General features: G+C 42.2%; 1 protein-coding gene across 3 annotated transcripts in view; it reads left to right on the forward strand.

Moving 5' to 3' along the window:
• Window positions 1–25,058, forward strand: part of ABL1 (ABL proto-oncogene 1, non-receptor tyrosine kinase) — a 122,658-nt gene that overhangs the window by 84,718 nt on the left and 12,882 nt on the right. For 2 of the 3 annotated variants that reach the window (XM_048823367.2, XM_048823368.2), the window contains exons 2-6: window positions 9,772–9,945; window positions 10,734–11,029; window positions 18,480–18,752; window positions 24,119–24,203; window positions 24,555–24,732. In XM_048823367.2, coding sequence (XP_048679324.1) covers window positions 9,772–9,945; window positions 10,734–11,029; window positions 18,480–18,752; window positions 24,119–24,203; window positions 24,555–24,732 — 1,006 coding nt within the window. Of the gene's footprint in view, window positions 1–7,372; window positions 7,485–9,771; window positions 9,946–10,733; window positions 11,030–18,479; window positions 18,753–24,118; window positions 24,204–24,554; window positions 24,733–25,058 lie in introns of those variants that run through there. The other variant, XM_048823369.2, reaches the window with a different exon arrangement.

Below are 25,058 nucleotides of genomic sequence, written 5' to 3' on the forward strand. Positions count from 1 at the left end.
GGAAAAAAATTATTCCTGCTATCCCTTTCTGAAGCTCAAAGCCTGATCAAGTATTTTAGATACCTTTCAATTCTGTTGCAGTTTTAAGAAGAAAACTATAGTATATGTTCCTGTGCTATTCCATTTCTCTCTGATGGTCACACTTGAGCACCAGGTTGGCTGATCCAAACCACAAATTCCAGAGAGACAGGTGCAAACCATTTGCTTATATTACACAAAGAATGAGGACATCTGTTCCACACGAGGACGTGATCATTTTGATGGAAGCAGCAGGTCCTCACCTGAGCCTATGGTCTAGTAAGACTTTGTAAAGAGCGCCAGGAGATAAATATTCCTCAAGGGCCATAAATTATGGGCTGTTTCTCTCGAATCCTTACAAGCTGTGTGCCATCTTCTATTCCTCCCCAGTTACCTTGCAACACAGTGTCACAAGACACCCACCCACACCCTTAGGATCTTACTGTGCTCTCCCTGTCTTAGCAACATGTGGAGTTACGGGGGAGAAAAAAGAGAAAGCAAGTGGCAGCCTTGTGCTTTCATGACTATCGTAGACTACAAAGTCTCATTGGTAATCGAGAAATAAAATTACCATTAGTTGTGTGGGAAAACAGTTGCAGCCAGTTACTCCTGAAGATGCATCTCCTACTGCACTATCTTGTAGAGCTGAGTGCACTTACTTTCCAATCTGTTTGCCTAGGATGAGGTGCTAGTACAGAAGGGTGGTTTTGATTGGATCACGAAGGGATCCTTGCTGAGGGCTGTTGAACCTTGCTGGAAAAACACTGATAGTGCCCACACTGGCAACCCCATTTTGTTGTGCTCTCTAACATTACCAGATGCTCAGCGAGGAAGAGAATCAGTGTAATTGTTTTGTGCTTGTGTTATAGGTGGTGTGAGTCTGAAACTGCTGTTTTAAAACTACTGAACATTAGCTTAAATGTCAGATTTTCCCTAAATCTCCATTGTTTGAATCATAGTCGAGCAAAGCTGTTTGTTTTTGTTTTTTAAAGGGATTCTGGTTGAAAATCATATCTAAAATGAAGGAAGCGGTTAATTACTTACCTGTGTTGCTAAGAATACCTGGAAAAATCTGACAAACTGAATTGACTTTTCAGCACTGATGCTGTTTACTGTCTGCATTTCTCTTAGCTTGGGTAATGAAAATAGACCAATCAGTAAACTTTAATTTGCAGTTAGTTTCATTTAACTTTATAGTCCTCATGCATTAGCACAATGCTGCACTGTGTGGCTTGCAAGCACTATAGGGGAATGTAACAGAATAAACCTGTATTCATTCAAATTATTAATAAATTCATGAACATATTTTATAAAAACCTAATAGTCATAATTTTTGTTTGTAAAGACAAGACCTAAATCTTGGACATAACTACTGTCAGGAAGTTTACTACACTAAGTTGAAACCACTCACTGTTATTTCTGTTGTGCTCTGTGTGCATCCGCTCATGTGTTGTTACTAAACAATCAGAAATGTCATGTCACAATGATCTTGTATTACAAGACTTGAAGTTGTAGTAGTCTTTTCTGTTATACTGATCTTTTAGTTTCTAGGAATGAAGATCATTGAAAGTCCTTTTTGCATATTTGTGAGTATGTGGAAGGGGTTGAGTATTGCTTCAAAGTGCTTTGCTCAGTAGGGATGGGCTTAAGCATGTGCTATAAGTAAGCATGTTCTTCAGTGTATTGATGAATTGGGACCTCTCAGATTTTTCCTTGTTTGATTAACTAAGTAGTTCTTAAACTAGTTTTAATGCTGATATTTCATTTGTGATTTAAGCTGGGCTTTTTTCTCTCTCACACATTTCCCACTGGGAAGACAATGACACTCAGTCCAGGAGTGTGTCTTCATAGCAAGCAGGATCCTATGGCCACTACTCTCAGAACCTGGGTCTACAGACTTAAGTTCGCGGGGCTCATGCTACTTCGTTAAAAATTGGTGTGGAGATGCTCGGGCTGGAACTCTGGCTCTGAAGCCTGAAGATCTACACAGCTATTTGTGACTCCGTAGCATGAACCTATATACCCAGCTTCTGAGACTCACTGCCGCAGGATCTTGCTTGCTGCATAGCTGTACCCTGAGGGGCCAGCCAGTACCAAAGGTCCAGAATGTCAAGTATCTAGATTCAATACGATAGGATAATGGTGAACTCAGCAATGAACTTCTATGTAGAACTGGAAAGGCATGGACTAAATGGAGAGAAATGAGTGGAGCGATCTGTGATAGAAGGATGTCTATCAAACTGAAAAGGTCAGATCTACAAGACCACAATTAGGCCTGCACTTTTGTATGGCTCAGAATACTGGCACTGAGGAAGAGACAGGAACAGATCTTGAACACCTTGGAAATGAAAATGTTAACATGCCTGGATCATGTTCAGAACAAATGAATTAGGGGAAGTGTAAAAGTGGTACTAATTATAGAAAAGATGAGGAATCCAGGGTTAGATAGTTTGGGCATGTCTAAAAAAGATCTGAAGAATGTATAGGAAGCAGGATGTTAAATTTAAGAAGTGGAGGATAAGAGAAGGTTTGGAAACCCAGGTGTGGAGATTCTGAAGAACTGTTTCAAGACAGACGGTAATGGAGAAGGACTCAAAGAGCTGACCCCAAATGGATGGGACTAAGGCTAGAAGAAGACATTATTCCCACTAGGAAATATTTTAAAATGGGAGGAAAAGAAACATTTATCATCAGCTCCCCCTCACCCGCCCTTATCTTTGCCAGTTTGCAGAGGCATAGTGAGTACGTGTGCCAATCTGATCTGAAAAATGGAGCGAGTCCATGTCCCAAATTGGGGCTGAAATATTCTTGCTTCCTTTTTTGGAAGGCTGCTGGTTATAATGCTATAAAGCAGAAGCCTTATTTAAACCTGTAAACATTCTCGAAAGGTAGAAAACTATTTTGTGCATGCTGGTAAAATCCTTTGTTTTCTAAAGTAACTGAAGATGTGATATCTAAACTCCTAGCCATCGGATTATGTGGATATTCTTTTTTGGTAAATTGTCATTTTACAGTTACACTAGACCAGCCTGGGGTTTGGAGCAGCCAATAGTCATTGTCCTATTCTTGGAGAGAGCTTCTCTTCATGCACTTCAGAGGTACCAGGCCAGATTCTGATCTCAGTAACACTGACTGAAATCAATGGATTTATTTTAGGCTTACACTGATGTAACTGAGATCAAAATCTGGCTTTGTGGTGAATAAATTTGGAACAAATAAAGTGTGTTAAGTGGCCACTGCTGCTCAGGGAAGCTCTTTCATTTTGTTTTATCCAATCAAATAATTTTGGTTGCAGACCAATAACGCACGTGCATTCAGTTTGACTCCTATCCCCTGGCTTCTCTTTTCCCACTGATAGTATGGTTCTTTGCATCATTGTATGTTTCAGGTTTTGTTATGGCCTGTTAGTTATCCACTAACTCCAGTGGTTCCTGCCTTGTGACATCTTTTTGTTACAGACCTGGATACTGCTTGTTACCCTTCCACATTGGGCTGGGATGAGGAAGGTGTTATAGTTTCATGGGAAGAGTTATATTTTATTTCAGCTCTAAAACTGACCATCCAGGGGCTGGTCACGCGTAGCCACACTCTCTGGGAAGCATGTTGAGTTAAGTGCTTAGCTCTTATGTAATGTTCTCCTTCTCCATAGCTCAGATATGGGTGAGCATCATTGCTCTTCATCTTAAAGAGGGGAAAATTAAAACACAGATTGCAATTTTCAGAATTGCCCAAGCCCCATTGACTTTCACTGAGACTAAGGTATGTCTGAAATTTTTACCCAAAGTGATTTATCCAAGATCACATGACAAGATGGTGTCAGAGCCGAGAATGGAATCTAGGTCTCCCTTGCTGTGTCTTATGTCCTAGCATCTGTGCCATGCTGCCTGTCTCAAACTAGTTAATGCCAAGAGTCAAGAATTCTTTGCCATGGTATCAAGGGGCTATAAGCAGAATTAATGTGATGAAATTAAAAGCGGGAAAATGCCAGAAAAACACCCATCCTGATGATGAAGCCTATTAAAAACTATGGAATTGTCTCTCCGAGGAAGTGGTGGAAGCCATCGCACTGGGAAGACTGTTAAGCTTGACTGGAAAGAATAATAGAAAGTACACTGTGTGGCTCATGCCTGCATTGTTGAGAGAGGGAGGGGATGGAATAGAAAGCCTAATAGGACTTTTTTGTCAGTGTGTGACTGCTTTCACATTTCTCAGAAAATGACCGTAGTTAAATTCATCTATAGATTTGGGGCTGTGGCTTTTTTTTTCTTTCTGGAACTCATTCCAGCTGTCACCCGCTTGGTTAGTAGGGCTTGCTGTGTTATGTAAAGTACTTATTGAAATTTATAAATCGTGTGTATTCTGTGGAAGCTCGTTTTTAATCTCTAGCGTGTCCAAGCCTTTTTTCTGACTGTGCCGATCAATGCAGGCTGCGTCTGATCTTCCCCTTGTGAAAAAGGGGAATGACTTTTTAAAAATGTATAGCTCAGCCAGCGGAGTTATGATGGAGCAAATGTGGAAGCGTGTGACCAAATGTGAATAAAATAGTTTAGGTTGTGAGAGTTTGGATCTGTGCTGCTATTCATTTAGAAATAGGTGACACTTCATGTGAACATTTGTTGCACTGACTGTATTAGACTAGACTAACGAAATGTTAGCTTGCAGCGCGAGTTATGGTAAAAGCGTTTGTTGCAGAAGGTTATATGAGACTGTGCTATAAACTGGTTGACCGAACAGGCTGAGCATGAACTCGCTGAGTGGGATGGGTTATGAATTAAAACCTGGAATCTCCCTTCTCTTTGGAAGGTCTGTTTTACAGATTTTTTAAAATACAGATTCCATGAGGCGCAGAAAATCTGTGAGTGGCCACTAAGGAAATAGTGGGGTTAAAGAGGCAGCTATTCCAACAGTCATCAAGTATGCACAAAACTCAGGCATATTTAATCTTATTCAGTCTGTGTATCCTGGCTCATAGTAGAAGTTTTTGGGGAGTCAGGGAGAGGGGGAATACTTCAGATTGATTGACAGTCTGACACAAGGAGATTAATAATCTATTCTGTGTCCTCCAGCTACTCCTTCACTCACATGACCATGTGAAAAAGTGCCAGCCGAGTTTGGAAGTCGATGGGATGTTTGTTTTGTTGGAAGATGTGAGGTCTCTTCCTCCCCAAGGGACTGCCCAGCTGTCAGCCTTGGACGCTTGTCATAATGCTGTGATTTGCCTTTTGTTTTCCAGCCCCGTGCTTTAATTATTAAGGAAATCTGCTCACTTTGGTCTAGACCGGAATTCTTTACATCCAAGAACTTTTTTTATATATGGTCTCTAAAAGTGACTCTCTACCTGAAGTAAGCAGTAATTAACGAGACTGCTAGGCCTACTAGATCTTTTAGTGTATTAACATGAATGAATGCTATGTGAGAGAGGGACTTCTTTTAGAAGAGATGAGGTAAGTATTTCACCAAATATCTGACTCAAAAGAACTGCAGCAACTGTTGTTTATATAGTCTGTTTGTGGGTATCTACCCCAGTACAAGGGTGCTATAAAGAAGCAAGTAGCCGTGTTGTTGATCACAGTGGAGATTTGTACTACAGTAGAGCCTTGCGGCCCCAGGCAAGAATCAGGCATCACCGTGCGGGACACTGTGTGGATGTGGATAGGGAACAACAAAAGAGAGCTCCTACCCCAGAGAATTTATCACATAGGTCTATGACAGGACACCACTGATGAATGAAAATCAAAATGGGAGCGCTTGGAGCACCAGGGGACAACAAGGTAGTAATAAAGTGAGTTCTTGCAGAAGAAGCAGTAGTCTCAAGTCACCACCTGCCTTGTCGTTGGCAGCTGACAGCATTCAGTCTGCATCACGGCAGAGGTAAGTTATGGAGGGATCTGACTGGCTGAATGGCTTGGTAATGCGTTTTAAAGTTTTTTCACCTCCCATCATTGGTTCTAGCCCAGAATGTTTGTGACTGAAAAGAGGGCTCAGTGCTTTACAAATACAGTGAGATATAGTCAGTGCCCCAAGATGTTATCTCACTTGGAGAGGTACAGTGTGGATATTTAAGGGATTTTGCTGTACAGTTGGAGCTGGCATTTCCAAGAGATGGAAACCAAGGTAAAAAGAAGGTGATTGTTCCAAGTGTAGGGAGCAGCAAGCAAGACAGGATAAAGGCCTCTGTCAACAGGGGGCAGAGAGAGAGTAAAGGAAATCATTAAGGAAAAGGGAGAGTGGCAGAGTGGTGCTGATAGGACTTCTGCTTCTGCTGCACACCCCAGTAGAAGTAAAAGCCTGAGTGACTGTGACAGAGAACTATTTTGTATCGATTTTAAGCCCCAATAGGAGAGAATGTGAATAGGTTGTGCTACACTGAGTATCGGAACATAACATTGTCTTGCAGAGAGAGTTTTTAGACGTTCAGAAGTCCAGACAGGATATGCCTATCTCTGTGTCAGGTATGTATAGTTGAAGCCTGTTAGCTTTGTCTTACATTTCTTTCAGCTATTCTTAGTAAGTTAGCCCCAATGTTCTTGAATAGGCATTTCATTTGTTTGTGTGCTCTGTGTGTCTCCCATTGTAAAGTTCTGATAGCTAATGAGTCAAAAGATACCCAGGGAGCGGGGGATGGAGGGGGGTGTTCATCTCATGTGTATAGCATGTACTGTGTGATCTGTGCTGGCTTAAGCCATACTTGTAAGGTCAGGGAGACTCTTTGATGTTTCCTATTATAATAATCTCCCAGTTTAAAAGAAAAGAAGAAAAAAAGGCCAGCCAACAGTTTAGATTGTTCAGTAGTCCCATTCTCCCCAATCCCCAGGCTTGTGGAAAGTTATCAGTGAAGGTTTGAGGCATACTCCCCAGAATAACTTCTCACAGATGGTGCTTGCAAAAACGTATTCTCAAAAAAACTAGTCTTCTAGACTTCGGTACTGTACGTTGCAGTTGCTTTTAATGTTTTGACAGTGTCATCTGATGGTCTGAAAATAAACAAGTAACTTGGTATCTATACATAATCAGATTTTGACATCACTGTGGACTGGGACTGAGAGCAGGACTTTTGTGGGGCACTGTAGCCTCACTCCAGTATCCTGATTCATGGACAGGCCCGAGCAAATCCCCTGCTAGGCCTCAGTCACATTGTAATTGGAGGTGAAACTACCTTGGATTTCCTGCCTTCCTGTTGAACAGTCCCTAGTGGGAGGCATTTTCCTTCCTATCTGAGGTTATGGTACATCCCACAGCATAAATTGCACTGCTTGCACCATATTTGGGGGGAGCAGCTCTTTCATCATAGAACCACTTCTTACTGATGATGTGTATCAGTCACCTCCAGCTGTTTGCTGTCTGTTTATTCCAGGTGTTTACCAGTCTGATGATGTAACTCACTTTGGAGTAACTCCAATCAGTGCAGCACCCTGAGTTTGATAAGGGGAGCTTAATGGGCTTGACAAGATCAAAGTATTTTCATGGTAAAATGATTATAGCTTAATTTTCTGTTTCTTCCTTTTTTGTCCCTATTAAAGCAGGCCTGGAGCATTAAAATATGTATCAGCATTACACAAAAAGGAAGGAAAAACAGGGCTTCAGATATGCTTTTTCTAAATTTCTCAGTTGTTTTTTGACCTTTTAGCATTTTATATTTTTTGTGAAGCAATATGGTTTGACTTCTTGATCTACTATATGAATATACTTCCCAATAGCAAGTATTTGGCTAAGAAAGTAGGCTTAATTAGGTGTATAGATATCTTTGAATTTACCCAGTCCAAATGATTATAATAAACTGTGTTAATACTACAGACTCTGAGCATGTATGTATCTATCTTGCTGACTTGCACCAACATGCTGAGGTTACTGAATTTTTGTCAGTTGTTGAATAACGTTTTTACCTCCACATACCCTAAAGTAACCGGACCTAACTTAATGAAGTCTGGATTTTAGCCATTCTCCGATGTAATAACAGTCACAGCACATTCACGCCCCACTCGTATGTAATATCCCCTCTACACAGAGTTTAAAACCTTCCTTTCCACTAGTGTTGGTTCATTTTGTAAATAGCTCCCAGCTTGTTTCAAAATCATGTTTCTAAAAGTTTGGAGTGATTCCCAAATTACTGTTCCCCACTTGCATCTGAGAAACTCCAGCTGGCTGTAGTAGTAATGGTCAATCCATGATCATTACTGATCTGGGAAGGGGACCTGAACAAAAGATTTCTTGGAGCTTCCTGCATCACAAAAGGGAGCCAGGGAGGATGTGAGAACTGGTATTTTCTTGGAAATGTAGAACAGTTTTCTCCAGATCAAGGGCATTGCACTCCCCATCCTTGTCTTGGGCATCACCCAGCTGGAGCTCAACTCCAAGGCCTGCTCTACCCTAGAAAGGGTTTGCCAGTACACTTTATACTAGTTCCTCAACCAAAATAAACAATACTGTCAGAAGGACTTTTTTGCTGTATAATTACATCTATACTAGGGATTTTTGCTGGTATAAAAATGTCATGAAGAATCATACCCCTAACTGACATTATTGTACTGGCAAAAGTTTGTGGTATACTCCTGGCCTGCGACGCCCCCCTCCAAGCTGCTGCCATGTGAACGCCAGAAAGAAAGGCTTGGAACTAATTTGTGGCAGCAGGGGTGGGGTTGGGTGTATGCTGAACTAATCCATTCTACAATACGTGGTAGAAGTTTGCAGCAGCTTGAAGGTTCTCTGCTGTGCTTGGACTAGCTTGAAATTTTGGGTTGCTCTTTCTATTGAATACTAGCAGTATAATGTGCCACTTCGTACAGGGGGCCTTGAAACTCAGTTTTCATTGCGAAGACCAGCTGCCGGGAATCTTTCCCTTGAGGCAGCTGAAGGCATTACAGACACCTACAAATGTGCAAAAAGTGAAAGAAAAATGGTCCCATCTCTGCTTTGTGCATGTCACCAGCTGCTGTCGGGGGAAACACAGCCTTGTACTCTGAACTTGTTAGGTAAAATAATGAAGAGGAAGGGTAGTTTATAATTTTTTTAAAGTAGAAGTATTTGTAATTGTAACCTCAGTATACTGTGCCCCATAATCATTGTCCTGTGTGTCGTCTTACGATTTGGGATCGTTGATGTTTTTTATTTATTAGAAAAAATTAGCAGATTTACCTTTGTTCTTAAAAAAAATTAAATCAATAAATAAATCTGGCATCCAGTAGGTATTTGAGCCAAGACAAACACCTGTCAGGGATGGTCTAGATCAGTGCTTCTCAAGCTATCTGATGGGGGGACCGGCAATTTTTTTTTCCAATGTGCGCGCAGACCAGCAGCCAATGGCTTGCGGACCAGGCCACCACTCTGGTCTAGGTAATACTTTGTCCTGCTTTGTGTGCACGGGACTGGACTAGATGACCGCTCGAGGTCCCTTCCAGTCCTGTGATTCTATGACTTGCAAAGCAGCAGGCAGGCTACGTGAACAGAAATGTATTGAGAGGTAGAAAAGATGTCTTCTGTCTTCACCATGCCTTTGGAAGGTAGGGAAAATGCATGTTACAGAAAAGAATGTGGGGACCCTATTGCACAAAGCTTTGGAATGAGAGTGCTCCGTATGCTCCATAAGATTTGTATTAAGGAATGACCATTTTTGCCCTCTGCCCATGTACATGAGGACCACAGATGTCAAGAAATGAAATAAACGAGAAACTCATAATGGGTGCAAAAAACAGATGGCTTTTATCTGCAAGATTGAACCTATTTTTTCCTTGTATCTTTTTTTCTCTTCTCCTCCAGAAGCCCTTCAGAGGCCAGTAGTATCCGATTTTGAGCCCCAGGGTCTGAGTGAAGCAGCCCGTTGGAACTCCAAGGAAAACCTCCTGTCTGGTCCTAGTGAAAATGACCCCAATCTTTTTGTTGCACTATATGATTTTGTGGCGAGTGGGGACAACACTCTCAGCATAACTAAAGGTAAGAGATCTCCAGGGGGTGCTTTAGAGCATCTGTGACAAGGAACAAGAAAATGAAGTCAGTCAGGAATATCTGAGTTCATAATTCCTATGAAACACATCAGTGTAACCATTGTAGTGGAAATTGTCCTAAAACAAATGAAGGCACAAGGAAAGAGCCTTTTAAATGGGGTAGTCTGCTTAAAGTTTGGATTGGGGGAAGAAAATTATATACTAAAATTAAGCCCTTCAATGGAAGCCAGGATTTAAAGCTGAATTAAACCTTAACTGTACTTTTAAAGTACTTTTTAGAGTATGGTCTGTAGCTTTATAACTGTTTCATTAAAATGCAGCTCTTCTCTGAAAAGTGACTATATAAAAATATCCCCTTCTCACTCAGAGGTTCTATACCATGTGTGTACTTGAAACCACATCTGCTTGCCTTACTAATCAATAAGTTTTTACTCCTTTTTCTCCCACCTGTTAGCCCTGCAGAGCCTATGTAGCTCAGGTAGAGTTTGCTGGATTCTATTCTGGTTCATGCATTAGCAAGAGAGTTGTTAACTTTAGGCCTTTAAATATACCAAGGCATTTAAGCACATATGTAACTTTAAACATGTGGGTAGTCCCATTGGCTTTGATGAATATACTTGTGTTTAAAGGCACGCACATGCCTAAGTTCTCTGCTGAATTAGTGCATATGTTCTGATTGCAGAACTTTGGATGGCGATGTGTGAGCCAGAAGGCACGTAGCTTTACTCTCAGATCCCAGGTTTGCCATGTCTAATTATATTTTGTTTTTATGTGAAGGTGAAAAGCTCCGTGTCTTGGGCTACAATCATAACGGGGAATGGTGTGAGGCCCAAACAAAGAATGGGCAGGGCTGGGTACCAAGTAACTACATCACCCCAGTGAATAGTTTGGAGAAACATTCCTGGTACCATGGACCAGTATCGCGCAATGCCGCTGAGTACCTGCTGAGCAGTGGAATCAATGGCAGCTTTCTGGTGCGAGAGAGTGAGAGCAGCCCAGGACAGAGGTCTATATCACTGAGATACGAGGGAAGGGTGTACCACTACAGGATAAACACTGCATCTGATGGAAAGGTAGGAGTTAAACCTCGCAAATTGCAAAGGAAAAACCATTCTGTCCACTTCAACTGCTTGATTTAGAAAGGGCCCAGTATAGCTCCCACTGAAATCAACTGAGGGTTTGCCATTGACTTCAGCAGGAGTCCTAGATACAGACCTACAACATCTAAACAAAGAGCACTTCAGATGATGATATAACCATTTGTCAGCAGAGCTTTGGGAAAACGTGTCTCCTTTTAACAAGCCCCTAACAGGTGTTGGTATGTCTCAGTCGTGAAAACCTTGGGCCAGATTAATCCTGATGTAACTCCATTAATGTCTTTAGTGGAGTTATATCAGGAATGAATTTTGCCCCAGAGGTTCAAGAAGCATGATTTGGGCTTAAAATGACACTATCAAGTTAAAAGTCATGTCTTTTAAAAATAGTCTCTTTATCTGTGTTACTAACAACACTTCAGGTTATTGGAACCAAAATAATTGTAAAGCTATCATGTTCTATCATTACAGAAACAAGGTGGGTGAGGCAGTATCTTTTATTGGACCAACTTCTGTTGTCAAGACAGACAAACTTTCAAGCTTACACAGAGCTCTTCTTTGGGTCTGGAAATCCCAGTTAAATGACGCTTTTAAACAAACTGGGAATCCCAGACTTGAAGAAGAGCTCTTTGTAAGTTCAAAAGCTTGTCTCTCTCACCAACAAAAGTTGTTCTGATAACCCACCGTGTCTTTCTGATATTCCAGGTCCAATACAGCTACAACACCACTAGATGTGCTATCATTGTTTGTTGCTTTTTGCCTTCTGTTCTTCATTTCATCTTGGATAATGAAAGGAAGGTTTAGCACTGTAGTTTCACTTTTGTATTGGCCAGTTTCTTGTCTCATTCACTTTCAGGTTTTTGTGCACTAGCAAGTGCTACTGTAATCAGCTTGTGAATGCTGCAGGGAAACGTTTGTTTTAAAGTGTTATTTTCCTTAGGGTTTTTGTTTGAATTTCATCAGAACATTGGGGTTTGGAAAATGTTGTTTTTAATTAATCTAAATTTTAAGCCCTATTGGATTGTGCAGTGTTTCTTTAAATCTAGTCTAAATTGGATGTTGCAGTATGGCTCGGGGGGCATGGCTATTGCTGTTCTCCATGAGGCCCTTTCTGCCAACATCTAGTAATTTAAAGATCCCTTGCCATTTAAAAATACATACATTTTAAAAAATCAGCCACAAGGGGTTCCATGGTCCTGGTCCAGGCCAGCGTTCCTTTGCCCAGTAAGGGCCTGTTCCCATTGACATCAATGGCAAAACTCTCTGATTTCACTGGTGCAGGATCAGGTCAGTAAAACAAACTCTAGTTTCTGCAATGTTAAGTACTTAATGGCTTCTCTATTTGTCTAACTCATCACTGTGTAAAACCATTTAAGACACTTCAAGTATGGAAGAAGCTTATAGAAAAGCAAATGTTCTGTAATGAAAATGCTTCTTAGCTGCTTTAATTAAAAGCTTTGTAATTAGGGTAATGTTGTAAGGTTTGTCAAGGCAATGTATAGGTACTGTGATCTCTTCCTTTTCCCCCTGCTCTTCTCTCATTCAGGATGCAGCCAGGCTCCACATGGTTGAAATTAGCAAAGTGAAATGGTCTGTGTTATGTACTTAGAGTTTATCTATATAACACTGTTTGTGGCAAGCTGGGGTTTCAATCCATTTCAGATTAGCCTGCCGCCAGCTATGTGTCCATGTGGATCCGTGCTGCCGCTGTAGCGCTCTTTGTTCTACCACGCTTTGAAATGGGAGTGGATTAAAGCATACTAGGAACTTTTTTATTGCATGGCAGGCTCGTGCGAGGTAGATTTATGTCCCAGCTTGCCACGAACTAAGGATATGTCTACACTGCATTGTAAGCCTGGGTCTGTGGAAACGGGCTTATAAACTCAGTGTTTCCAAGCCCGCACTTGAGCGTCCACACTGCATTTTAAACTTGGGTTATAGTTGCTGGACCTGGGTGTCTCAGCCCTGCTAATGTGTCCATACTGCACTTCTCAGACCTTCTGATTCAGGTCTGCAGCTTGAATTGTGTCCACACTGCAAAATGACCGGGCTTGGACCAGAATCACAGAGGGACTCGGGCTCTGATCCTCCCACTTTCCATAGTGTCCTAGAATCTGGGTCCTTCGTGCTCGTATTTGGACAGAAGCGGGGCTTGGGCTCCAACCTGAGTCTGAGCCTGCAGTTAGTATGCAGTATAGACGTACCCTAAATGTTCATATAGACAAGCCTGCTTAAGAAAGTTAAAGGATGGTTGGGAATATTATACTTTCTCTGTGTCTAGAAGTTTAATGTTGCTTCTTTCCAAATTGGTATTGGGGATGTGTGTTGCTTGCTTATGAAGATGTTGAGCCAGATCCTCATATGTTGTAAATGAGCATAGCTCCATGACCAATTAACTGCAAGATGTCGTGCCACGTGATTCCCATTGTAGCATTTTAAGGATTTGGTACTTGGAAGCTTGCATCTTGGCAGTGCTGTTTATCCCAGGAAACAATCAAGCAGAGCTCAGGTGATCAGCTCACAACTATACTACTCAGGTTAATGGTTTCTTTTCCCCAGAGTTGTTCTAATCAACATTGTTGAGAATAGGCACAGACAAGCAGAATTCATTAAAACAAACCTGTAGCTGAGAGTCACATGAAATCCAAAAGCTATGGCGGGGGAGGGGAGATGGTAATGTGGTCTCTACCAGGGACAGAGCTGATGTCCAAGTCCTTACCAAGTGAAATACTGGACTGGCCAGGCCAGACGCTTGCATTCTGAACTGCTGGCTATCAAACTGTATTAACTGCTCTGCAGTAAATCATCCCTCTCCTAAAGAAAAAGCAAATGGCAAAGCCCTTCCCCTCAGCTCTCTGGGCATCTGGGGCCTTCTCAGCTTGCTGTATCATTAGTCAGCCCATCTGAGGAATTTAATACTGCAAGCGCCACAGTTAGGATGAATGGCGGTGGTGGGATCATATCCTGTGACTGAGTGAACACAGTGTCAGGAGAAGGAGGTATTACAAAAATGTGCGGAACAACTGCTGCTTGGCATACAAATGTGCCTTGCATAGCACAGCTTTTATTCATCTTTTTTCCAAAGGAAAATAGAAGGGTATAGGAAAGGGTCAGATAGAGAGGACTACTTTTTAATTTTAGCACCATTTAAATCAAACCCACTGGTGTTCAACAGCTTAGAAAATAAGATCTTCAAGAAGTTTTCTCTCTACTTTCCACTTCACTGGCTCATCTTCACCCAGACCACATCTTCTTTGCTTTAAGGAAGGTATTAAAAGTGTTCTTTCTTGGCTGGTTGGCCCAGGGCAGCCAGGTTCAGGGTAAGCTCCTTCCGTACTCCAGAGAGTTTGATTTTCCTAGTTTGGATGCACTTGAAGCCAAGTCTTCCTATTCAATAACCAAATCAAACAAACAGCATTGTGGAGCTGGCTTTAAAATCTTGTCATTCTCAGCATATAGGGTCACAGGACTGTGCATCTTATATGGTTCTCTCTGTTTCCTCTTGGACTTCCCGTGAGTGACCTTGATGGAAACCCATCACTGAAACCCTGATGCTTTTATCATGACTACCTGTGCACTTTTCCTTTTGTGGTGATGTTTATATATTTTAATTTTGGTTTTGCAGTTGTGGATGATGAAATCTGTTGAGGTTAGGTATGCATCAGAAAGCAGGGGGGGTCAGCCGTGGAATCCATTGAGACCTTCCTGGGAGTGGGTGAATGTTAAAAAGCCATAGCAGAGAAGGGAATGCAGTTTGGTGACAGAAGCTACAGAAGGGCAGCTAATCTGTGCAGGCAGAACAGACAGGAGACCTTTGAAGCGGGGCCAGCATCACAGGTTTTCTGAGGATCTACAAGAATTGTCCGGGCAACGTATCAGCAGTGCAGCCAGCAAACAATTTATATGAACGTTCCATGTGACCCTACACATTGCAGAAGCCTAAAATCCATTATGTCTATACAAGGACTGCTGTCAGCAGCAACGGAGGGTCCCTGGTGCAATTTCTTTGACAAACAGGTTGGGTGAATATTTGGGGAAAGGTTTCAGAGTAACAGCCGTGTTAGTCTGTATTCGCAAAAAGAAAAGGAGTACTTGTGGCACCTTAGAGACTAACCAATTTATTTGAGCATGAGCTTTCGTGAGCTATAGCTGAAGTGAGCTGTAGCTCACGAAAGCTCATGCTCAAATAAATTGCTTAGTCTCTAAGGTGCCACAAGTACTCCTTTTCTATTTGGGGAAAGAGGTCTGAGGAAGAGAGAGGTAGCCGTGAATATTTGGTCAGAATGTTTATGTGGCTTATTGCATAGCATAGCCATTTGTAGCTGCTGTTTGTTTCATTTTCTTCTGATGCATGCCACAAATTCCAGATGTAGATTTGAACACATCAGCATAATTCTGGTTTCCATTAGTGCTGATGGGAAGTAAGGCGTTCAGGGTTGAATTTGGGATTTGAGCATCAAGAGGATAGAAAAGCCCCGTCTACAGAAAAGTTGTACAGTGAAGTTTTTGTTTGGGATCCATTCATGAATAGTAAATTTTGTGCATGCAAAAATGTGAGGAAGTGTGGTCTTGGGATCTGAGGTGAGGACAGAGGAATCTGAAGATCTATTTCCTGCTTTGCAGTGGACTCTCTGTGTGACCTTTGGGAAGTCATTTTAACTTCTGTGTATCACTTTCCTCATCTGGATGTAAAGAAACACTGTACGATCCAATTTGGCCTAAAATTTAGATTAATTAAAAACAATATTTTCCAAAACCCAATTCCAATAGAAAGGTAAAATGGGCATATTATCTGCCACACAGGAATATTGTGCAGTTCAAATCCTATATATAAAGTGCTTTGAGACTGTAAAATGAAAACCAACATATAAGACCAAGATCACCGTTTTTTAATGCAAAGGGATATCAGCACACTGTATGCCAAAGGGATCTTGAACTATTGTCGAATTACATTCTTTGTTGCACCCATCAATGTGGTATCTGAATGGTTAGTATCAGAGAAGTTGCTTTCATACAGATACTATCTGCTTAAAACGGGTTTCAGAGTAGCAGCCGCGTTCGTCTGTCTTCGCGAATAGAACAGGAGGACTTGTGGCACCTTCGAGACTGACCCATTTATTTGAGCATGAGCAGTGGTTGTAGTATCTTGGAATAGCTGATAAAGGAGTCCTAGTCCAACTAGGCTGCTCTACTAACAGCTAGCTGTTTCTTGCTGTGCTGCATTGCATCATTTATGTTGGTTCATTTTTCTACGTGTGGGCCAAAAGTGCTTTCACCTCGTCTATTATGAAGGTTTTTTTCACACTTCCCTGAAGAATGTTGTCTTGACTTTTGTAGGGGGTTAGAAAATGTCCCCTTTTGAGCCAACTCTGCCTTCTATAGATACAAACTTCCTGCATGAGCCTTACCAATGGCAAAGGCAGCTAAAGAAAAGGAAGAATAAGGGAATGTAGATCTCCACAGTTCATTGTGCAAAACTCCCCAGCTCAGAATGTCTATATGCATTCATTAGTCATTGCGTTATCCCCTGAACGGTTCATTTTGTGGCTTCAGTTCAAGTGGTTTTATAGAAAGACTAGCAGTTGGGCATGCATGTATGCCTCTCTTCCAGTAGCTCAAAGGATATTTTCCTCAGAGGAAATGCCATTTTAGACAAGGATTATGGCCCCATATCAGTGGAGGAGGGTGTCCCTACAGCACAGTTATCTTCTAGGCTCCAAATTTTGCATAGATGTTACATTTCCCAGAAACTTTACAGAGGACAAGACTCCTGGAATTCTTGTTTAGCCTGAAAGATAATAGATACAAAGGGCTGCAACAGCATAACGTATTTGTGACTCATCCTGTGGTACAGAGACAGACAGACAGAACATGGGGCCATCGCTGCAGATTACACATTTCAGTTTTGCCCTCTGGGTTATGCTGTGTCTGGTTGAGCTTTTACCTTTTTTGCATTGTTTCAGATAAGTCCCTGGAGCACTGGAAGCTTCTGCCCATTGTGACTAACCTTAAGGGTTACTATATGTATTTAACCATTTGGCTGACCCGTTTGTATGTTTCATGAGATTTTGGGGCGGGGGGCCAGGGGTTGGAGGAATGCTTCTCTTGCACTACAAGGCTTCCTCATTTTATGCAACTGGTGTCTGGTTTCCCTTCTCCTTATTCCCTATCTCTTCCCTCTCACACCTTTTTCTAACTCATTCAGACAGACATTCTGTCATCTCCAGTCCCCAGCCCTCCCCTTGCTTGGGTGCACTGAACCAAACACAGATCCAGAAAGCCAGAGCCCGCACAGTGCGATTGGCAGGGCTTAAACTAGAGACTATGCTATGCCTCACTTTCCCCATCTGATTCTCTTCAGCTTCCCTGCTGCAGATGCATCTCCCTTGTTTGATAGGCACACTACTGCTCCTCCTTCGGCTTTGAATTGGCTCCATGACAAGGCTACATCCTTCAATCGAAAAGAGGAACTCTGCCACCTTCAGCCTGTTGCTTCCAGCGCAGACCAATATGCTGGTGCAGTGAAATGTTCCCCCTCTCTACTTTAGGGATTATCGGCATCCTTTTCCCATGTTACCAGCTTCTGTGAGCCCAAGGAGTATAGAGTTGGGTTGGAATTTGAACACTGGGAATGCAGTGTGTTACTCTTGAGTCACTTGCCCAGCAGTATTAAGGGATTTTTAGTTTCAAAATGCATCAAGCTTGCTAAATGTGTAAGAGACCTAGAGAAAGGCATGTGCAACATACTGTTAGTGTTCCACAGAAGGTTCACGTTCAGTGGCAATGATCTTACATCCGTGTAGCATCTCTCATCCAGACAAATCTGAAAGTGTGTTGTTGCTCTGCAGTGATCACTGGATTGGAACAGCCCAGCTGTTTAATGCCACACAGCAGCACTACACAATCTCATAGCACAAGAGTGAAGAGGCATATGGTGTCCTACTGAAACTTCAAAGGGAATTTAGGCAGGTAGAATGTCATTACCCAAGTAGAAATTTGGTCAGGACATTGGGGCTAACAATTCCACTTCTCTGAAAAGCGAATGGGATCTTAAATGACCACAAGTGGCCAGGGCCTCCTTTGAAAGAGAGCACTTCCAACAGCAACAGGGTAATCCGCAACACGATTCAAGGCCACTGGATCCATACTGACTCAGAGGAAAGACTGTTGCCTGCTCAGTCATCTGCATCAGAGGTTTTCCCATCCGAGTGTTGATCATTCTCAACTCTGCTTAGCTTGGGAGATCTAACCAGATGGCAGCTGGAGGTGGTGTGTCTGCCGGCCTACTGTAAGCAACAGTAAAACAAAAACAAACTATAATATCAGGAAAGCAAAATATAATGTGTCTGCATGTTAAAGCCGTTTTATCAATACCCTATTTGTGTTGTGTGAATGAACCCCCCCTCTCTCTCTCGTGGTTGCTTTTCAGCTGTATGTCTCCTCAGAGAGCCGCTTCAACACTTTGGCAGAGTTGGTCCATCACCACTCGACTGTAGCAGATGGGCTCATCACCACTTTACACTACCCAGCACCCAAGCGCAACAAGCCCACTATCTACGGAGTGTCTCCAAACTATGACAAGTGGGAGATTGAGAGAACTGACATCACCATGAAGCACAAACTTGGAGGGGGCCAGTATGGAGAGGTATATGAAGGAGTCTGGAAGAAATATAACCTTACAGTGGCTGTGAAGACCTTAAAGGTAGGAACTAAAGCTTCTATTCATAGCCTTCCAGTTGGAACGCAAGTTTTATGCTACCCCTTCTTAAGCCTGGCTATTGGATAGTGGTCTCTGTCTGTCTTCCTCCGTCAGGGTCAGATAATGCAAATTGTTGGAAATCCTTCCTTTACTTACATCTGGTCTAGAACATCTGTGGCTGTTAGTTAAGTGCATTTGTCTGCCTCTTCTAATTATTTTATGTTTATATGAGAGTTGGACCGTTTGTACTGTTAGAGCCCTACAGATCTGTGGATATCCACAGACTAGATTTTGTATCTGCACAGGGCTCTATGTATTGTTTTCCAAGGCTCCATCTACACAACAATTACAACCAAGTCAGGGAAGCTGCTTACAATGTTGTTCTGACTTGTAATATAGGCAGGACTTTATTGTGTCCAGTAACCAGGCTAAAGCCTGGGATATGTGTGTTTCTCACATTTTTGGGAAGGAGAGCTGCAAAGGTGAGGTGTCACATAACTGACACAAATTGATAAAGGTTACTGTGGGATGTGAAACAGGCAATGTAATTTAGAGATCATGCTTCACTGGTACTTCAGATACCTTAATTGTTCTAGTCACATCATGTGCCTTTCCCAAAAGACGAGCTCCTTTGCACCTAGAAAATAGGCATTTCAGTAGCTGTTCACTGTTAAAAGATTTAGGATGAGGGGAAGGAACTTTCTGGATTAAGTATCTACAACCAAAATAGATTAGACTCTTAGTGGCTTGGACTGGAAGTCAGAGAATCAGGTTCTGTTCCTGCCTCTGCTACTTAGTCTCTCTATGCCTTGGTTTCCCATCTGTGAAATGGGGATAATACTTACCTAGCTCACAGGGGCATTGAGGTTTGATTTTGTAAACCAAAAAAAGAAGCTCATTGAGATCCCATAGTGCCTTCCATCCACATAGCGTAAACTCTGACTATTAGGAATTCAAACGCAAGCTTCAGACCATGCCATCATTGCTGGAGTTGCAGTGTGGTGTGCTGGTACGGAAACAATAACAAATGAAAGCTTTCATGTTGGAAATCATGAAATGGAGAGGAATGTATATATGCTTTATGTCTGTGAATAAAAATGCGTCCTGGACCTGGGAAAGTGATCTCTTTTTTTTTAACCTGACTACCAGAATATTCCTGGGTTGTTATGGTTTCAGAAGATGATCATTTGGGCACTTAACTGTTTTTATAACACTCTGTTTGTTATTAAGTGTTACTGTTCCCCACTTGGTTTCATCCAAAGAAAAATAACACTTCAAGTCCCCTTTCCTCTTTATTCTATGGAGAGAGTGACACCTAGTGTTAAAGTGTGATTATATCTCGTTTGCAGAGGAGAATGCTGGGAAGAACTCTTCCTTGATCCCCATAGTGTTGCTAGAATAGGGATTTGACAAGCAGAATGAAATGTCTATTTAAAGGAAAAATGAGAGACCAGTTGTTTTCCTGAAACACTGAGTTTATTGTAGCCATCTGCAACCTTGCTGGTGATGTGGTATTTGAGGGTTAAGGGGCATTTCAAAGATGTTTTTCCCCCCTTACCTCAAATAATTTTGCATTCCTTTCTTGTTTGCTTTGATGAAAACCTCTAGCAGCAAAGGCACAGTGTATTATTCCATAAAATCTCCGTGTTTGTGCGTCAGAAAAAGCTACCTTGATAAGGACCGTGACTGTTTCAGATACTCCAAGTAAATATTTTATGACTGAAAATGGTTCATAATGTAATCCATGTCTGATGAAGTGAGCTGTAGCTCACGAAAGCTCATGCTCAAATAAATTGGTTAGTCTCTAAGGTGCCACAAGTACTCCTTTTCTTTTTGCGAATACAGACTAACACGGCTGTTCCTCTGAAACCTGTAATCCAGAGCAACACTCTCCCATGGGAAATATTCGAATACCCTAAAAGAGACTGAAGAAGCACTGTAATCTGAAATTATGCACACTAAACCATACTTAAAAGCAAAATCATAATTCACCTTCTTTTAAATCCATCAGTCTACTGTCTGACCGATGGGATTATGCCTATCTTCAAAGTTTCAGGGAATATTGTAATACCTCACATTTATATTCCAACGCCAGCAGGAGGAGCCACGTGTTCAATGGCTTCTTTAGGGAAGCCCAAAGCACTCGTTTTATTGTCCTTTAAGAGACTATTTTCCAAAGCTCTCTTGCTTTCCTTGTCTCCCTCGATGCCCCAGATCTGCATATTAGAAATAATAATGGAAAAGAAAAACTAGGGGAAAAATGTCCTTGGTTCATGCTTGATGAATTATTTTCCTTGCATCTCACTGCAGCCCGTTTGTGACCCAGCCTCCTTTAAACTGGTTAGGAGTAGCTCTGAGCCTGCTGAACCAAGTACCACATATACTCGATCATAAGACGGTTTGTTTATAAACCGACCCCGCCACACACACCCCCCAAGATGGATAAGTAAAAATGGAAAATTTCTACGACCCATTCGTAAGTCGACCCTATAATTCAGGGGTCAGCAAACTTTGGATCCCGGGCCATCAGGATAAGCTGCTGGCGGGCCAAGATGGTTTGTTTGCCTCGAGTGTCCACAGGCATGGAGGTAAACCTAAGTAAACAAACTGTCCCAGTGTGCCAGCTGCTTACCCAGACAGGCCAGGACAGCAACCGGTGGGGAAATTTTTTGGGGGGAGAGAAGCTGGGGATCAGGGGAGTAACCCCTGTGACCACGCCCCACATGACCCCACCCCTAGCCCGGGACCCCCACACTCTCTCCCCATCCCATCCCTTCCCACCTTATCTGGGGAGGGCCAGGGGAGGATGTCTCTGGCCTGGCTGGAGCTGCTCTGACAGGCTGGGCGGCACGGCCACGGCCTGCTCTGGGGGGTGGGGCTGAGCAGCACGGCTGCGGCCTGCCAGCCCCAGAGCTGCAGCTGCTTCGGAGGCTGTGGGGAGCGCAGCATGGCCTGAAGCGGAGAGACTCTGGCTCTGCTGGCTGTGCTGCCTCTCCTTGCCCCCTCTGTTGTGGGGAGGGGCTGTGTCCCACCTTTCCTGCTCTATACCCGTTGATAAGCCAACCCCCTTCACTGGTACTTCCGTTTTTTACTTAAAAAAAAAAAAAGGGCTTATGAACGAGTATATACGGTAGTTTATACAGAGAGAAAACAAGGGCCCAAAGTGACGTGTTCTGTGCTTCTATCACATATAATTGCATGGTGCTAGATAATCTGTTAGTGCTTGTGCATTTCTCACTAGCATATTCCACTGGAAAATCAAGGTATCCTAGCCAGAATGTCCTGTGTATTGAGTATTTTAAGACCCCAAAATAACAGAAGCCAGTATTGTTTGGGGTTGAAAGAATACTCACTAGTGAGCTGGCTATTCCAGTTTGGAATCAGTTTTAAAGCAATGAGAGAAATGTCATATCCTTTCAAAGAGCACTAACTCACTTCCTAGGTTTAGTTCTTACAGAGCAGCCTCTCAGTAACTGGACTGATGGTGAGCATTGCTATTGATCAAAAAGTGTTCTGTTTGTAATATAAGGTTATAGTTTTGATGCCATATGCTAACAAAAAACAAGAAATTTCAGTGTTAAGGCTGAGACACTTTCCTTATTTCATGTACTTGGGTATAGGAATGTCACACACAGATCTGAGATAACAGAAACACAATGTTATTGGTGGAGGATAGCTCAGGGAATGGATTGGCAATTGGAGACAAAGCTTTCTAACTTCTAGGCCATTAGTTTGAATCCAACCTGCTGCTGATCGTGACTAAAAATTATTGTCATGTGAGGGCACTTTCATGGTCCATTGTAAAGTGAGCTGATCATCTCAGTCCTTTTCGTAGTGCAGAGATATCTAGTTTACATCTATCACGACTGACCTAATGAAATCCTTGTTCATTTCCTTAGCAGAGAGGCCAGTGATTTGAACTGGTCATGCAGCCTTAGCTACCCTGATACCTCTGGAGGTGATCTCTTAAGGTCAGGGTTGAGATATATTACTGTGTCGTGCTGCTGACGCTGCTGTACCAGATCTGTGGTGTGATATAATTGGAAATTGAAATTGGATAAATCTGGTACCTTTCATGAACACTAGATTCTCAAACAAATAATTGTTACAGTAATTCTCTGTTTGTTTCTTTTCTGTTACCGCTTTCTTTGAGGGATAAGAGATTTAACACAAAGGAAAAACTGCCATCTTCTGTACAGAATGATCCTGGTGGAGTTTACATATCCAACATTAGATAAACAAGTATTTAGGATCATTCTGAAACTCTGATTAACCCAATTTCGTTTGCCAAAGGAAATGGTTTAAATTTCTGTTCCCAAGAACGTCACAGCTGTGTAATATTGACAGTGTCAGGAAACTACAGCTGCCAATTAAACAGTACCAATTCGTAAAGGAACAGTAAATGATGGAGTGAAACTGTTTTAATAGAACTATCAGTGCTAACAATGAAATAGAGTACCAGCTAGGTCTACAGCATCAGCCATACCCATGTTATCAGCCTTACCACCAGCAGCAAATCCCTTGCAATCCCTCTTTAAAACACTTCTTCTATGAAGCCTATCAGCATTAATCCACCAGTGAAAGAAACATTGATATAGAAAGAATAGTTGTATTTACAAATATATTTTTGAACCACTTAGAAATGACCTTTTGGCCTTCCAGTGCACATTTGTTTTGGAATATATATTCCTTCAAATAAAGACAGTATCTTCCTTGTTTTGTGTAATTGCGAGCAACTTAATGACACTCAACAAATAATATGCAGCAACATCTAGCCAGAACATTTACATCACAGATTAGATTCTAAAAGCCAGGAACAAATTCATAAGCCATAAAACCTGCACTTTTCAGTTGTGAAGCAGCCACCGTCAGTTGTCACTGACCCAATCAACAGAGACGACTCTGAGTCCTTGAAATGGTGGTTCGTAATGGATGCAGGTAGCCTCAGGCATCTGCATGTGTAGCATTGTGCCTTTTGTTCTCATCTGTCTTCTTGCCTCATTCACCGCTTGTCACCCTAGTACTATTTCTTGTGGCATGAGCAAGTGCCGTCAGTCTTTTTCTAAAGATGGGAACTCTAAATGGGCTTCTCTAAGCAGATAATCTCCCTGCAGGAGAGGGGCCTACCACAAAAGGGGAAATAGTTATTTTGTGCCAAAAGAGGCTGATGGTATAAGAATGACAGTAGACCAGTTAAACAGAGGATCGAGCCCCACCCAGCAGCGTGATGCAACTGCAGTAAGGAACAGTAGTTTTGGGACAGTCTCAGCTTACACCTTCAGTTTGCAGTGATTCTTCAGTCCACCTGCTAAAATCTGTTTCCACCTTGTGCATATTATCCTTGCTGAAGCTTTTCTTTTTCTGTTCAGGAGGACACCATGGAGGTAGAAGAGTTCTTAAAAGAAGCCGCAGTCATGAAGGAGATCAAGCATCCTAACTTGGTGCAATTATTAGGTGAGTGATAGAAATGCCAAGCAAAGGGATTTGAATTAAACCCTTGTGCAGCGGTATGGATGTTAAGGAGCAGATAAGCTGCTTACTTTACCAAGGCTTCAGATACAGACACTTATTCTCTTGCAAAATTCACAATTTGTAAAAGTAGTACTTGATTTTAATTATCTTTTCTTCCTTGCATTTAAGATACAAGAGCCTAAAGCAGGAAATATAAAACAAACTGCTATCCAGTTTTTGGGAAACAACTCTTCCCCCCCCCACACACACACACACTCTTATATATGTCCCAAAGGGCAGAATCTGCAGACATAAACAATGTCTCAATGTGTTCTAAAATGCTGTGTTCCACAGGGGTATGTACACGGGAACCTCCGTTCTACATCATCACAGAGTTCATGACTTATGGGAATCTGTTGGATTATCTGCGCGAGTGTAACCGGCAGGAGGTGAATGCTGTGGTGCTACTGTACATGGCGACTCAGATCTCCTCAGCCATGGAGTACCTGGAGAAGAAAAACTTCATTCACAGGTAAGAATGACACTGAGTGCTCGCCCACTTCTCAAACTCCAGAAAGCTCTTGAATTTCAGAGTGTAGCAACATGGGATCTAGGTGCATCACTTACGCTAACTCCTTGATGTGTTGCATTCTGATCTGGGACACTGCACTTCAGAAGACGCTCTACAAGAGGCATCTCAAGACAGCCATTCTGCCATGGTGGTCGTTCTTACCCACACATATTGTGAAGGTATCGCCATGTAAGGTGAGGTAGTTAAATTGGCCCCTCTGTCATTTAAAGGTACAGAGATTCCTAAAAATCATGGCTCTTTGTGAAATAGATCATCTCTCAGTCCTA

The sequence above is a fragment of the Caretta caretta genome, chromosome 16 (genome assembly GCF_965140235.1).
Source record: "Caretta caretta isolate rCarCar2 chromosome 16, rCarCar1.hap1, whole genome shotgun sequence".
NCBI lineage: Eukaryota > Metazoa > Chordata > Testudines > Cheloniidae > Caretta > Caretta caretta.